The 17,048-nt window shown below is 41.1% G+C and overlaps 1 protein-coding gene across 2 annotated transcripts in view; it reads left to right on the plus strand.

Annotated features, from left to right (window-relative positions):
* The window catches only part of RELN (reelin), a 439,320-nt gene that overhangs the window by 343,359 nt on the left and 78,913 nt on the right, over window positions 1–17,048 (plus strand). For both annotated transcript variants that reach the window (XM_036327598.1, XM_036327599.1), the window contains exons 29-36: window positions 5,767–5,924; window positions 7,338–7,545; window positions 9,058–9,134; window positions 13,121–13,279; window positions 13,465–13,653; window positions 14,167–14,440; window positions 16,555–16,695; window positions 16,792–16,969. In XM_036327598.1, the coding sequence (XP_036183491.1) occupies window positions 5,767–5,924; window positions 7,338–7,545; window positions 9,058–9,134; window positions 13,121–13,279; window positions 13,465–13,653; window positions 14,167–14,440; window positions 16,555–16,695; window positions 16,792–16,969 (1,384 nt within the window). The remainder of the gene's footprint in view (window positions 1–5,766; window positions 5,925–7,337; window positions 7,546–9,057; window positions 9,135–13,120; window positions 13,280–13,464; window positions 13,654–14,166; window positions 14,441–16,554; window positions 16,696–16,791; window positions 16,970–17,048) is intronic.

Consider the following 17,048-nt stretch of genomic DNA (forward strand, 5'->3'; position numbering starts at 1 on the left):
TGTATTTGCACTGCTTACTATGGATGTGGCTTAATATATGGTTGGCATGCTCGTTAATGCCATTCAACAATATATTCAGCTTGCTTCATTCCTAAAATATGTAAGATTGTGCTATCCCCATACGCCTTAAAGTTTGACATGGTCTAATGAAATATGAGTAAAATGAAGCATGTGACTTCAAGAGCCCACTGTACACTTTGTCATGTTCTCTGCTTCATGAAAGCATGTTTTAAGATGAAGCTTACACGAATTTGGGTCCCCGCGTGTCTACAAGAAGCAGACTTCCTTGCCAATGTATACTAGACATGTAGCATAATCAGGAAACAAACTTTTGTTGAGTTAAGCCACTGAGATTGGGGGTTGTTTATTACCACAGCATAACTTTCCTCATCCTGACTGGCATAATGATAAAAGCTTAGCAATCTATAGGAGTGGCTTATTCGTAAAGTTCTTGGGGACTATTCTGTTTGTGAATTTTTCACCTAACTGATCATCAACTTTGCTCTGTATCATCTAGCTAGGTAAGCTGGTTGTGTTCTCTTAAATGTGTATCCCTGAAAAAATTACACCATAAACTTCAGTAGAAAAACTTCCCATCACAGTATCAGGCACTACATCAGGTCAAGGTATAGACATGGCTCCCTGCACATGGCTCCTCTTGATCCATAGGACTGTAAACTAAAAAGATGAATTATGTACCCCACCTATATTCAACACTGGAAAGACAATGACCGGATAAACACAATAGACACTCCCACTAAAAAAATGAAAAAAAAAGTAAAGAATGGGAAGCACATGGTAGCCACTGGTTGTGGGAATTCTGAAAGCCAGCAAGATACTTGTTACCTGCATCTCCTTCTTTCACGAACAATGTCCAGGACAAGAAAGGTTCCTTGATTAAGAGAGTTCTGTTCCCTAATCAGTTGTTCTTCCCAGCTGTTGGTTCTGCTCTCCAGGCTTCACCCTTTAAGACATCTTCCCTTTGCCATAAAAACATGCATCTAAATAGCCATCTCATCCTGCTTTCTGCCCATCTCAAGCTGGGCGTGCAGCCCTTGTACCCCTTACCTCCACCACTGCCTTTGTGTCTACATGCTTTTCTGAAACTGTGGCCCAACCACAGCTCTTCCTAAATATGTAGGTGCAGCACTCTACGAAGTTGGGGAGCATGGGGGTGGGGGGAGATAGGGGGTGGGACATCTTTGCTGCAATGAGTAGAATATGAGGGTGCTGGAAGATATCACTAGAAAGTAGTCAGCAGAATCAGAAGCCAACAACACAAATCTAGTTTGAATCCCCAAAGCCAGATAATATCCAGTGGCATCTGAAGCTGCAGTTTGTTTGACATTGGGTGAAATAATCCAACTGATAAAGCCACATGTGAGAAATAAAAGAAACTTGTCCTTAAGATCACAAAGCAAGCCAATATTTTGAGGCTACCAATGTATCAATATTTTCTTGGACCTCAGCTTTTGGAAGAAGAAATATTGTTCATTAGAATCCAACTTCCTGGTTAATTTGAATACCATCCAGCTTATTGGTTGATGGCATTTCTAACGAAGAGCTCTCTACTAGAGAATAGTAAATATGTTTCTACTTTAACCCAAGTAAATGAGCTGTTGTTGTTCCTTCTGCAATATGTTAAACTCAGATATCTCCAAATACAGTGTTGGAAAGCTGAGAATTCTAAGTGTGAAAATTGTCAAAATTTGGAGCTGTTTTTGTCACAAAGCAACATGCTTATAATACTAGTCGTTACTAGAACATTGCTCTTTCACAAATAATTCTAAGCTGATTTTCTCAAAAGGAGCAGTTTGTACTCATGTGAATTCTCTTGGTTCTTGCCTACAGAGGAGAGACATTGACTGTGGTAAATATGTGCTGGTAATCCCTCCTGACTCTCAGCAGCATCCCCAACCATACAGTATGCCATGCAACCTGCCGTAGGTTCCTCATGCAGAATGCAAAAAAAAAAAAAAAAAAAGTTGGTCTATCTGGGAGGGCTAGAAATAGTTGCTTAGTAATCAGCAGAATGTCCCCTCCACCACCATCCACCACCTGTGCACCTCTGCAGTGGACAAGCAGGTGCTCGGGAACCTTCCTTGTTTGAGAGGCAAATGCAACCTTTTCTGAAGTGTGGTAGTGGAAGGGGGTATTGTAGAAACCAATTCTCCTGGTCACTCAGGCATCCTCCAAACAAAGGTAATTGATGAAGGGCACAAAGATAGAGTCTCATCTTTTATTTCTTCCTTACCTGAGACATGCAAAGGGGGAGTTTTGTTCAGTAATTCTTTTAAAAATATATTTTTATTGACTTCAGAGAGGAAGGAGAGGGAAAGAGAGATAGAAACATCAATGATGAAAGAGAATCATTGATTGGCTGCCTCCTACACGCCCTCTCCTGGGATCGAGCCCTCAACCCAGGCCCTTGACCGAGGACCCTTCAGTCGCAGGCCTACGCTCTACCCACTGAACCAAACTGGCTAGGGTTGTTCAGTAATTTAAGTAGTCAAACCGCACTATGGTTTATTTCTAGTAAAACTGCGTAAGATCAAATTCTGTGTTTTCCTCAGTCATTACTTCCTTCAGTTCTTTCCAGACCTTCCTGACTATCCGGTCAAAGGCCTCTATTACATGCTCCCATAGCTCAGTGTCCTGCTTAATGGTGATAGTTATCCGAGTTGCACATTCACATTTCTTTGTGCAGGGGTTTAATTACGTCTGTCTCCTCACTCAACTGTGGGCTGCGTGAAGGCAGGAGCCAGGTAGGATTTCTGCTTCCCATCGTATCCCTGGCCCTGGCATGTTGTAGGCACTTGGTAAATGCTGGTTGAATGAAGGGATGTTGAATGAGGAATAAGAACAAGCAATAAGAGATTATCTATTTTCAAGACAGCTCTTTTTAAAATATGATTTCCAAAATAAATTCCATTCTGTTCAGCAAGAACTCATTGTTCTGAAGTCTACTGTTTCTCTCTGAAAAGGCATGACTAGCACATGCACACACGTGCACACATACATTAATGATCTTAATAATTTCAAAGCTCTATCGCCTCCCCTATGCTAAGCAAAATACACCAGTCAGAGAAAGACAAGTATCACATGATCTCACGCATATGTGGAATCTAATGAACAGAATAAACTGATGAACAAAGTAGATCCAGAGACATACAAGCATGGAACAGACTGTCGAATCTCAGAGGGAAGATGGGGGTGGGTGGGTAGGAAGAAATCAACCAAAGAACTTGTATGCATATATGCATAACCCAGGAACACAGATAATAGTGCAGTGAAGGCCTGGGGAGGAGGGAGGGGGCAAGTTTCTCAATGGGAGAAAAAGGGGGACATAGGTTATACTTTCAACAATAAAGGTTTAAATAAATGCAAACTATGTGGAATCTAGGCATTCTTATTAGCTTACCTATGGCTGACTTATTTCCTCCCTTCTTATGGTCTCTCTATGATTATATTTTTTAGTAAACTTACTAGTTCTTCCTTTTATTCCAGCAACCCAGAGGTTGCTAAATTACTTGTGCTCAATTCCAAGATTGCGCTCCTGAGAGGAGAACAGAATAGCAGTAGGGATCAGGAAGCAGGCACAACTTGGAGAAATTGCAATGAAGCAAAACTCGCCCACGTCGTGATCAGTGAAACAAACCTCTGTTTCTTTGATTTGTGCTTCCAACAAAAAAGCAACTAGCAAAGCTTAAAAGAAGGGAAAAAGGTCCCAGCTCTTGCCCTTTCGCTCTGGAACATAGGTTTCCAGCGAGGACACTCAGCCACGATTCACCATGTCCTGGACTCACCCTATTAACAAAATGATTAGTCATTTTGTTTTATTTAAATATGCCTTCGTTAATGCTGAGCTCCTGAGATCCTTCACCCTCTCAAATGCCGAACAGCACACTGTGCTGCTTGGTTCTGTAGCAGCCTTAGGATCCACCAACAGGGGTGTCGCTTTCTCTCTGGCCAGACTAAACATTGATTGTTTTTTATTATAATGAAAATTATAGGAATCCAAGGGTCAAATAGGTCAAGGCACTTCACTTGCCCTTTGTCCATTATCAAATTACCTAAATGTAGGATTCTCCAACCTTCTGAATGCCTCTGGGCCTCGGTCTGAGGTTGCCCCTTCCATGAAGCAGAGATGCCAGGTGGGAGAGCTTGGGCAGAAAAAGAAGGTGTTCTTACCTCTTTTTTTCTGACTTTCCATGGAGTAGAAGCTATGGATCCATATGTCCCTGGATTTTATTATAGAAAAGTTAAAAGAAAAGACAAGTGTGACTGACTTCTAATCAAATAGGACTTATATGATGGAATTGGTGTGTTTTCCTCTTTTATTACAGATACACAGCCTACATTTTGGAAGGGACACAGAGCCCGTAACATTTTCCTTCAGAACAATTTTCAAAAGCTACTGTTCATCAATTCCATTTACTTCTTTTGAGAGGAAAAATCTCTTCACAGCCTAAATAACATTGCAATCCCAATGGGAGGAATTTTCCCAAGGTCCATGATTCTGCAACTGTATTTCCTTTTTTCTTTTCCTTTCTTCTTTCTTTTATTTTTGCTTTGTTTTTCTAATATTTAATTCAGTTGTCTTTTACCTTTGAAAATAAGACCAATATATTTTGAATTAGCTCCAAAGAAAATAAGTGTTCACTGAAGAATGTGTGTTAAGACTTTGTGTTAATAGATGAGTAACGGCTGAGCCCTTTTACTCCCAGTAAACAGAACCATTGGTTACATTCTGCAGATTTGCCTAAAGTAGGTAACTTAAAACAACAAAGAAAAAAACACATTGCTATGGTTTAGTGTTGCCAAATTAGCAAAGCTACTTGAAGAAGCAGAAAGAAATGTGTTCTGATGCTGACATATTATGTTCATAATAAAAGAGGGGAGAAGGAAACATCTTTGTCTACAGTTATCCTTAACAATCTTTATTGATCTCTAAGATTCTTTACCCTTTTTTACTGATTCACTCCAAAGTCTATAAATATTGGCAGCAAAAATTAATTGAAATCTAGATAGCCTAATCCATCTTTCCTTTTTGATATCAATAGAACTAAGGAAGACAATGTATTTTCCTGGTATGAAATTAAAGATGTGTGTAGGTTTCCAAATATTTAAAAAGAAAAGAGATGTGTTGAAGGGATTGAAAAGATTGGAAAGCAACTGGAACAAGTCTTAGTTTGGCGGCCTGAAGACTGTTATTGTGGGGGGAGGACTGGACAGCAGCCCAGCCCGCTGGTGTCCCAGGGTTTTGAAGCACAGGGACCAGGTCCCTCCTTTGTTCATTGGCAGTTACCAGTGTTCACTGGCAGCCCAGCTGGTTGCTAAGAGTCCACAGAATGAGCGCCTTGGAGATCTGCAGATGAAAAGTGAAGAGGAAGGCAACAGGTGGGAACAGAGCTGTCAGTACAAACTTTATTCTTCACTATCAGAATCATGCTAGTGGCAAACAGCCAGAGTCCCTTATGTATTCTAGCAAAGAGCTTTCATTTGATGGTTTCAAAAATTTCCAGGGAGCCTCTTACAATCTACAAGTAAAAACCTATACTGTGTTCCTGGACATCAAAAGTCTCCTGTACCTGATATTGAAATATTTATACTGAAGAAGTTTTGAGAAAGATCTGAGAGAGACACCTTATGAAGGTTGTGTCCAATCAAGCATACTTTCAAATACTAGTGTATTTTAACTGTCGTAGATTTCAGTGCTTAGCAGAGAGACGTTGGTACAAGAACACATGTTGTTTTTCCCAACAGTAAGATCAGATTCCGCTGGATCCAGGAGAGCAGCTCACAGAAAAACGTGCCTCCGTTTGGTTTGGATGGAGTGTACATATCTGAGCCTTGTCCCAGTTACTGCAGTGGCCATGGGGACTGCGTCTCAGGGGTGTGTTTCTGTGACCTGGGATACACCGGTAAGGCCTCAGACAGGTGTCTGTTTGTAAAATATGTATCTCTAGTTACTATATTTCATGTTACTTCTTCTAAGGAAATATATTCTAAATTTAATCTTCCTTAAGTCTTAATTGTAAGAATTTGCAACCCAAGCACATAAAATGCTAAAATATTTTTGTAGCTTTGAGCTGCCTAAGGAAGAAAAATATAACACGAACTTTTTTATTGATTTTAGAGAGATGGGAAAGAGAGAGAGACACACACATATGTAGAAATTGATTTGACGTTCCACTTATTTATGCATTCATTCGTTGCTTCTTGTATGTGCCCTGACGGGAGATTGAACCTGCAACCTTGGCATATTGGGATGACATTCTAACTAACTGAGCTACCCAGCCAAAGCCAACACAAATTTTTATTAGTAATAACAGTAACAACTAACATTGTTTGAGTTCCTAATTCATGCTAGGCTCTATAGTAAGTGCCTTTTATTTCATCTCACGTAATTCTAACAATAACCCTGTGCCATAATACTGTTATTGTTCCTGTGTACATTTAAGGAAACTGAGACACAGAGAGATTTAGTAATCTGACAAGGTTACACAGGTAGGATTGCTAGAGCTAGGCTTCAAACCCTTGTAGTCATTTTCTAAAACCCCGGCCCAAGATCTTAATCACTTGACTGCAACAACTCCCTGTGCTTTTCACATTGTTGGTTTTTTTTTTTAATAAGAAATGTAATTCTATACATTTAAAGTACAGTCATCTTTTGAAATGATAAATCTAAGACTACCCATGAGAACTGTACAAGAATAGTATTTTCTGACCATAGGCACCATTGAATGTTGTTATAAGCAAAAATAAAAAGGGAGCTGAGATTAAAGATAAAATTAAAGAGAAAACATTATAAGCATCAATACCTTTTTTAGAATTTTTCTTGGAGACAGCTTTAAACAGATTCTTCTTAGCTTTTCAGGGCCCTGCCCTTCTGGAGTGTAACCAGGGGCAAACGTGTTGTTCAGGGACCTTCCGTGGAGAGCACTGTCACCTGTGGCTTCAGGGTGGTTATCTAAAATCTGGGATTAACTCCTCCCATTGGTCCTCTAACAGAAGGGTCACAGAGAAGCTAACTTTATTGTGGACAAAATCTATTCTCAGTTTGTACAAATCCTTTGAGTAGCAAGAGCCATGGAAATGTGTGGTTCCCAATGTCTCCCATTAAAAAATAAGCAATTATAGAGGCAGAATAGTGTTTCTGAGGATGGTAGTGACGGCTGCATTTCAGTCATGCAATTGTGAGATACAAATTTTCATTTGGTTTCTTTCCCCTAACACCTGTGCAAATGTTTCCTTGGCCCATGCGCTTGAATGTACCTTACAACATGAAAGGATTTCAATGAAACCTCTCTCCCGTGTATTTCTTTTCTCGGAAGCCGCACAAGGAACCTGTGTGTCTAATGTGCCTAATCACAGTGAGATGTTCGATAGGTTTGAGGGGAAGCTCAGTTCTCTGTGGTACAAGATAACTGGAGGCCAGGTTGGAACGGGCTGTGGGACGATTAACGACGGCAAATCCCTCTACTTCAATGGCCCAGGGAAAAGGGAAGCGCGGACTGTCCCTCTGGACACCAGGAATATCAGGTAAGTAGTTCATTGGTACACTTCTCCATGAACATTGTATTTACCATGTCATATGGTCTAACCTGAAACGTATTCTGTTTCGGGGTTCTGTTCTGTTATTGAGGTTTACATAATAATGTTTCTCTATATAGATTCTGATATGTAAAAATGAGGCATAACTTTAAGTCTGTAATAAAATGGGTAATTTCTACAAAATTTATACCACAATTTATTAATCAGTATACAGTCATCACCCAGCCTTGTATATCAGCTTGGTTTTCTAAACTTCTGCATTATTATGAAGACCATTTGGTATTATTTTTAACATATTTCAGGTGAAGCAAAGATTTTTTTTTTCAACTTTAAATTTTGTGTCTGAAAATGATGCATCCCATTTATCTAAGTCTATTTGTTTTCACTTAACGAAAAGTGCTCCAGAATTTAAAATACCTATGCTGACACCTACTGGTAAAATAAATAACTGCTTGGTTTTAAAGTCAAGTATCACACCTAAAACAAAACTGTCCTGCTTATAAATCAATTAGATTATTTGAGAATTGGGAGAAGGAAAAATGAAGAAATGTTTGAAACTTCTAGACATTATTCTCACTAAAATCTGGAGTTCTGTGTCATACTTTCTGCTTTCAATCTCTTTCTACTCTGAGTCCTCCTCGCAGGAGCCTGCCTGTCAGGTAGACCCTCTCTGTTGGTTTACCGTGGACTGAGGCATAATGTCATTCACACTGAGTGAGTGTCAGTTGTGAAAAATTAAACCGTCTCGTTATCTGGCCCTAACAAATGTAGCATTCAGCTTCTTTAAAAAAACATTTCTTGCTTGACTAGTCATTGAAATTCTGTAGATGAAGTGGATGCTGCCCTCTTGGATTTAAGTGTTGTTCTTGCATGGGGTCCATGCCTCATTGTGGTACACAATTTTAGGTGCCTCATGCCACCAGCAGGGGTGGTGTTTGCTCGTTTAGCCTTGGCACTCCCTCCACTTATACTTCCTCTCCCGCTTGCGGTAGCCACACTTGCCGCGGGTGGACTTCGGAAGGGACAGCCCTTGGAGCCACTGCCGCGGCACAGTGTGTGAGGATTGTTGCGGCGCTTTCCAACCAAGGATGTTTCCTTCGTCATCTTGCTTCTGAGGCCAAGACCAAAGAGCTCAGCTTCTTAATGTTAGATATTTTTTTTCCCTCATCTTGAGTTTCCAAGAACAGTATTCTCTTGATCTAATGAACTCTCATTTCAGTGACTTCATTTCATTACATCAGCCTGTCAAAATAAAGTGGGGTTAAACTGTTTCCTTTTGTTTCTATGGTTATTACAGAATAAAATGAATGTCATATGAATTATTTTTTAATGGTTAGAGAATAACTTATGATATAATCTCTGTTGTTTCTGGTGGTCATATGCCCTTTATGTTTAAAACTTAAGAATTATAGGATTTTTGTGTGTGTCATAAAGCAAAAGGTTAAATGTCTTCTGAATTCACCTATTTGTAAGTAACTTGGAGTTTTTTTTCCTTCCCAGACTCGTTCAGTTTTATATACAAATTGGAAGCAAAACGTCAGGCATTACCTGCATCAAACCAAGAGCTAGAAATGAAGGTAAGCTGCCATCTTTGATGGAAATTGCAGTTACTATTGGCAAGTTAGTTCTTTTTCCTCCCAGAGTTGGTCCAGGAATTTGCAAACTGATCCACTCCCTGAATCATTCCTTCTCCTCTCTTCTCCGTCATTAAATGGGCAGCTGCATAGAGCCATGATCTCTAAGATTCCTCATGCAGATCCGTAAGCCTGAAAAGCATCATGTCTGCTCTGGCTCAAAGTATATTTGTTTTAGGGAACCCTGATCATTTTATAACTTTCCACAGGGAGAAAAAAAATAGTAGAGACTTTTACATTCAGCTCAGGGACTAAAAATGTGTTTGCATAGGACATAGGTCATTATTGAATGCAGATCAAATGCTACTTTCTGCCCATAAACATTCTAGGGGTACTGGAATCATTGAGTAGAAGAAGCAGTTCTTGGTAATAATGAACATTAACTTTGAACACTATATATATATATATATATATATATATATATATATATATATATATATATCACTATTCCATGTGTTTTAACTGTGTTCATTTAATTCCCATCATACCCCTTTGCTATAAGTACTATTAGTAGTCCTATTATACAGATGTAGAAGCTGAGGTACAAGGAATTCAAGTAACTTACCCAAGATCATGCAGTTAGTAAGTAGATGAACAGGGATTCAAGCCACTCACACTGGGTCCAGACCCCATGACTTAACCACCATGCTATACTGCCTCTCTCCTTGCCCAGACCTCTGCCCTCTCTAGGCATCTATACCATCTTCTGCCTCAGTGATTCGGTTCTGAAGGAAATGCAGAAGGCTTGAAGCATGCAAGGTGGCCTTCAGGAGCTCTACAAAGATAATGAGGTTCCTTAAGGGACTCTGAATGCGAATTGGCTCCTAGCACGAAATCCTCCTCCAGTCCCTGATCTCATAAATGGCATGTGAAGAGTTTTACAGCTTCTAAGTGTGTTATTATCTCAAGCATGACTGTGTGAAACATGGCGACTTAAACAGTACCTATTAGCCAGTAGACCTACTGATAGCTCTGTTCGTCAGTTCTAAATGTCCTTGGCCATATCAGCACACACTGAAAGCTTTTGTGACTTTTTCTGAGTATCTCAGTACTTTTAGTCTAGTAATTATTTAGATCCCCTATTTACTGAAGCAGCAGTCTAGAAACTTTTATAGACCATTTTGTGTTCTCTAATCTCTTCAACAAGGGTTTATTAAGAGTTTTCTCTAAGCCTGACATTATTCCAGTGAGCTGCAGATACAGTGTCACCAAAAGACTGATTCATCAGTCATGATGAGCTGAGTTATGCTGCAATAACAAACAGCTCTCTAATCTTGGTTTTAAAAAAAAAAAAAAAAAGGATTTCTCCTTTGTGCTATATGGATCCTCTGAGGGCCTCATTCCAGCACCCAGAATAATGAAGCAGCTGCTGGGTAGATTGTGGGTATTGTCAGCCATGTAGCAAAGGGAAAGAGAGAATGTAGTGACGGGGACAAGAAGTACAAACTACCATGTGCCAGAAGAGGAAGAACCAGTGTCCCACTATCGACCATAGCAGACTAAACCCCTGCCCAAAGGGCAAATACGTTCTAGTGAGAGGAGTCAGAAAATAAACAACAAAGAAAATAAATAAGCAAGATGTTAGATTGATGGGCTCAATGAAAATAGATAAGCCAATGAGATGGAAAGTAAACTTATGCAGGGGGAGATGTTGATTAAATCAGCATCTGTGGGTCGCGACCATCGGAAAACATATAGCATATCAGATATATAGATTATGATTCATAACAGTAGCAAAATTACAGTTAGGAAGTAGCAACGAAAATAATTTTATGGTTGGGGGGTCACCACAACATGAGGAACTGTATTAAAGGGTTGCGGCATTAGGAAGGTTGAAAACCACTGATAAACCGGGGTGAGGCGGGGGGGGGGGGGGGGCCGGGGGGGGCGGAACTCCTGAGGAAGTGACGTTTAAATAGAAATGTAAAGGATGAGAAGGAGCCAGCTAGTTCAGGAACATTTTCCTGGCAGAAGAGACAGTAGAGGCCACGAAGTGGGAAAGAATTGTGGTATTGCAGGAGCAGAAAGAAGGGCACTGTGGCTTGGGGCTCATAAAAGTTGGCGAATGGTCTGTAATAAAGGACAGACAGGAGCTGGATCACACAGGGTCTCGCTGGCCATGGTAAGGAGATGGGGTCTGAATCCATGTGTCATGGAAACCAACTGAAGGTTTGCCAGCCAGCCAGCGACATAATAGGATAAGTGTTTACAAGATCACCCTACAAACACTCTATGAAATTCAAAACAAATTAATATTTCCCAAGCGCATGCTTGGCCCATGCAGAGATAGGAGCTTCGAGGAGTGAGAAAAAGACCAAGTCCTGTCCTCAGGACCTTGTTTTCTGATTGGAGAGGTGGAGCATTTTGATGTTTTCTTTAAATCCTTATAATAAAATTGCTATTTGAAAATAGTTTGTGGTTGGGATGGTGTAACAATTATGACTCTTTTGAAAATTACTAGTCTGCACCCTATTCTTACATAAGCTACGAACAAACAAAACCTCTGACCAAAGTGTGATAGGAAGCACCCACTCGTCACAGGCATTAGGCTCTCCTCTATACAACCTCTGGCTACGTGCCCATTGGGCAGGTTCCCTCAGCGTCCCTTTAGGAAAGAACAACTTCTGCTCAGCTACTCCTGAGCCATATTCTTGAACTCACTGCTGGTCATGTAATTCACATCCCACAGGCATTTCTTAGCCTTTTACTAAAAAACTGGCTGTTAAAATGTAAATCTTTCTAAATCCTTGAACCAATCTTTTCCAGTGATGAAACCAAAGATTTTTTACTTACCCAAGCTGAAGCTCCAATTTACATATTTGGAATGAAAATCAAAACTAGGCTATTTCCGATAAGACTGGGCAGAATGCAGATGGAGTTGTAATTTACAAAGAGAAATGTTTTACATGCTGTAAACACTCGGTAGATAAGCAAAAATGGCTTGGTTTATTCAGATGTGCAGTGTGTTAGATGACACAGCTAATGAGGCTCAGCAGTTGATATAAAATATGGATATTGCTGTTTCCCCTCACTGCATTTCTCCACTCTTTTGTAACTTCTCTGGGAGGCATTTCTTCATTGTCCTTTGGCATTGGGGGTCCTCAGCTCTGCAGACTTTGTTGCTGCCTGAAGGTATGCATATGTGACTCTTCTCGAAAATTAATGAGGAGAAAGGCAACAAGCAGAAACCAGATGGAGTGTGGACTTCTTGAGCCAGACTTCTCCTATTTTAATGTACCTCTGAATCCCTTCAGAGGCCTGTTCAGATGCTGGTCCCTAAATCACGTTACTCTGGTGATGGACGGAGGGACGTTGGGTAGATGGGATAAGTGAAGGGGAAAGGGTGGCACAGAGAAAGGAAAGTAGGACCAACATTGGAGGGTAGTGAGTTTTGCAGCTTTGCTATTTAATAATTTGACTTTATTCAGACTTCGGTGACCAAGGTCTGATCCTTCTGCTTAACAGAATTTCAAACTGGGCCTCACTCACTGCCTGGTGCTTTGGCAGAAAAGAGCATTACTTGATTTTTGTGCTGGGGAGATTGAGCTATTTCTTCTGAGTGTATAATAATGATATGAAACTGTAATATTCAGGACAGAATCTAAAATTCAAATACATAATCGGGAGCGGATTTTTATGTTCCCCTTACCAGCCTACTCATTGTTCATACAACTTGAGTGGTCTTTAAAAGAGCTTATGTATTTTTCTTCTCCATTTCCGGGGAGGTGGTGCATTAGAAACTGTCAAGGAATTGATGAGCCTTCAGGTCTACTAATTCATTCCTTGGAAGTTAGATGAATGTGCCCTCATTCCATGAGTCACAATTTGAAGTTTCTGCTGCAGCCTTGCCATTTAAAAAATACTGTTCGTTGCCTCGTTTGCCTCTAGGAAAGCTTTCCAAGTAACTGGATTTATGTCTTTTAACTCAGGGCTTATCGTTCAGTATTCAAATGACAATGGAATACTCTGGCATTTGCTTCGCGAGTTGGACTTCATGTCATTTCTGGAACCACAGATCATTTCCATTGACCTGCCACGGGAGGCAAAGACACCTGCTACAGCTTTTCGATGGTGGCAACCCCAACATGGCAAGTTACTGCTCACCCCAACTTTCCTGGTAGCATTTAGGACTTATGGTTAAAGCCACATTGTATTGTGTGTTTCTTAATTTGCTGTCAATTTCTAGACAATTTGATTTAAAAGCACGGTCATAAAGACATGTATATTGTATATAATGAACCTTCTGTAACTGCCTTTATTCATCTGATTCCAGGGAAGCATTCAGCCCAGTGGGCCTTGGATGATGTCCTTATAGGAATGAATGACAGCTCTCAAACTGGGTTTCAAGACAAATTTGATGGCTCTATAGATTTGCAAGCCAACTGGTATCGAATCCAAGGAGGTCAAGTCGACATTGACTGTCTCTCTATGGATACTGCCCTGATATTCACTGAAAACATAGGTATATATTTTCATCAAATAAAGGGAGAGTATTTAATTAACTAAAGGACTAAATTTACTAAAAATCAAGAGGAGATTCTCTAATGCAAAACTGTTGCATAACTGCCTGTGCTGAGGCAGGCTCTTGGAAAAAAAATAAAGTTGTATTGTCCTCTAATATAACTTGGTGAGCCCAATGACAGTTCTTGTTAGAACTCTCACAGAGCCTGCAGAATATGACTGAGGTTTCTTAAAAGAAGGGCAAAATATATCTAGCTGAAGACATTCCTTTGTTTCATAATTTGCAGAATTACAGACTTAAGGCTCTATATTCACCCTTCTCAAGATAGTGAAGTTTTTTCTATGTTTTGAGTCTATGCTAATCAAATACTAGTAAAAATACCACCGAAGAATGAGGCACGAAGGATAAGACATGATTTTCATTTGCTACTGAAAGCGTCGGTGACCCGCATATGCCACATAAGAAAAGAGCGCACAATTATATGCTGCCCTTTAAACTTTTCCTTTCGTGTAGGAAAACCTCGTTATGCAGAGACCTGGGACTTCCATGTGTCATCATCGACCTTCCTGCAGTTTGACATGAGCATGGGCTGTAGCAAGCCCTTCAGCGACTCCCACAGCGTCCAGCTCCAGTATTCTCTGAACAATGGCAGGGACTGGCATCTTGTCACGGAAGAGTGTGTCCCTCCAACCATTGGCTGTCTGCACTACACAGAAAGTTCAACTTACACCTCGGAAAGATTCCAGAATTGGAAGCGGATCACTGTCTACCTCCCACTCGCCACCATGTGAGAATTGTCATTTGGCTGCATGGCAGAACTTCCTTTAGGTTTCTGCCACCTGATTTGAAAATAATTGTGATTCCACTTGGCAATGCTGTTCCTTTCTCATGATGATTATGCGCAGAATGTGCCAGGAAGAAAAGTGTATAAGGTGCTTTGGGCTGCGGTTTTTAATGTGGTGAGGAGTTCCGAAAGTTTGTCAAGGCTGAATTTTTCTGCTCCTCAGCCCCGGGAAGGCTGCCCATCAGATTCCATTTTTAAACTGCTGTAAAAATAAGTATCTTCCAAATAAACAGGCTGATACTTACTCACATTAAGCAGTAAGTGAAATCATCGCATATGGGAGAGTATCCTCAGTTGTTAGTTTGTGGGGGTTTTTTTACTTTCAAAACCACAATAAAATGCTCATATTATTTTACATCTTTCTTCCCCTCACCAGCATTTCGGATCGCATTTAAGAATTGTTTTGGGGCTTATCACAGGCTCCCACTTCCGTGGTTTAGCATTTGGATGTTTTAGGATCTTTCTAGGAACTAAGGTGTACTGTGGTGGCTGGTTGGACATTGTGCCATCTGGAACTGCTCCCCCCAGAGCCCTGTCTCCCTCCTCCCCGCCCCCCCACCCCCACTCCCCGCCACCTCCCCGCACTGCTCTGTTCTGAATTGCAAGCAAGTTGGCCTGTATAGACTGCAAGTGCCAGCCTCTGTACCTGCTGGCTTCCTGATAGATTTAGACAGTGGCAGACACTGGCAAGAGACTGGAGGGTGGAAACAGAGATAGACCAGGATATTCCTCCCTCTCCCTTTCTGCCTCAAGCGCATGTTGGCCAACTTCAGTGGCTCCAGCTCTTCCCAGGTGGCCCTTCATGTGCCCTTGACCTGTGGACACCAACAACAATGTCTCCTGCCTGTGTCCCTCCAACTTGGGACTTGTAGAGGCTTCCTGACTTTGCTAACCTCTGGTTTCCTCACTACCCCTGTTGGCTTCTCAGCTCTACCACTAACTGTGCATACAGTTCCTTGCATCAAATTCTGTTTGTATTAAATACTTATAGTGGTTTTTGTTCTCCTGGTTCAATTTTGATTAATAGAAGCATAACCAAATGGCAGAAAAACACTGCAGGAAACTAAAGCATTTAGTATTGAACCTAAAATCATATCCTGTGGACCCCAGAGTTTTACAGGATGCTTCCTTGTAGCTCATTTGTTCAGTTTGTTTTCACGCAACAAGCATTTGTTGAATCTCTATTGAGTTTTAGACCTCTAACACAACACAAATAGGCGGATGCCAGGACACAAATACATTATTTGGGATAACAGACTGCTAAGCAGTTTATGATATAAAATTCTAACAGGTAATACAAAGGGATATTATTGGAGCACAGGGAGGTAATACTTAACTCAGTTTGGGGAGAACAGAGGGAGCTTTCTGGAGGAGCTGATGTCTGAGCTGAGTCTCGCTTAAGCACAGAAGGCCTGCTGGAGGGCATGTTTGCTGTTGAAAACCTAAACAAAATCCCAGACACCAGAGAGTTTCATTGGGAAATTCAAGGACTCGGTGCTGCCAGAGTATAATTGTGAGGCAAGAAATAGGGGAAAATAAGACAAGGGGAGAGGGCAGATAATGAAGGCACCACATGTGTCAGGACCAGCGAAGCTCAATGGAGCTTCCATTTACTGTCTCACAAACCCTTCAGGGACCATAGAGCAGGGACCTCATGGCAAGAACTTGCACGATTCCAATCTTTCCTCGTGTCTGTCACCCTGGGCCCCCTTCCCAGTACTGGACAGCAGTGAACGTCTGAGAACAACAACTAAAATTCTGCGTATGGTTCAAACACAAAATAAACCCATAGTTCAAAATAACTTTCCCACCTCACACATGTTCAAAGCCTCTTGCATGAAAAAAAAAATGGTGAAATATTTTAAAAGCCTGTTTAATACTTTCTTGTTTATAGTGTAAGAGGAAATAGTATCCAGTACTTGGTATGAAAATCAAGTGTCTTAAAGAAGAGGGAACTGGAACCTGGAGGAGAGTACTTTAAGTAAATGGAGAATTGAAGTAAATGTTCTCATGCTTCCCAGGTTTCTTGTCGAACTAAGCGTGTTTTCTTTGCTTAGATCTCCCAGGACGCGGTTCAGATGGATTCAGGCCAACTACACTGTGGGAGGCGACACCTGGGCTATTGACAACGTGGTGCTGGCCTCCGGGTGCCCGTGGATGTGCTCGGGACGAGGGACTTGTGATGCTGGACGCTGCGTGTAAGTTAACACTGGCAGTTCCTCCTTTGGGAATACACAAATAAACATGGCTTCTCAGGACAAATAATGCCTTTTCTCCACTCGTTTTTTTCGTAGATGTGACCGGGGCTTTGGTGGAACCTACTGCGTTCCTGTCGTTCCTCTGCCCTCCATTCTTAAAGATGATTTCAACGGGAACTTACATCCAGACCTTTGGCCGGAAGTGTACGGTGCAGAGAGGGGGAATCTGAATGGGGAAACCATCAAATCCGGAACATCTCTCATTTTTAAAGGGGTCAGATAACACTCTCCTTCTCTGTACTGCTACTGAAATTCCTTTCGTCACGCTCTGCTCCGCACGGATGCATTTCTGA

Source organism: Myotis myotis, unplaced genomic scaffold (genome assembly GCF_014108235.1).
Source record: "Myotis myotis isolate mMyoMyo1 unplaced genomic scaffold, mMyoMyo1.p scaffold_m19_p_11, whole genome shotgun sequence".
NCBI classification, from domain to species: domain Eukaryota; kingdom Metazoa; phylum Chordata; class Mammalia; order Chiroptera; family Vespertilionidae; genus Myotis; species Myotis myotis.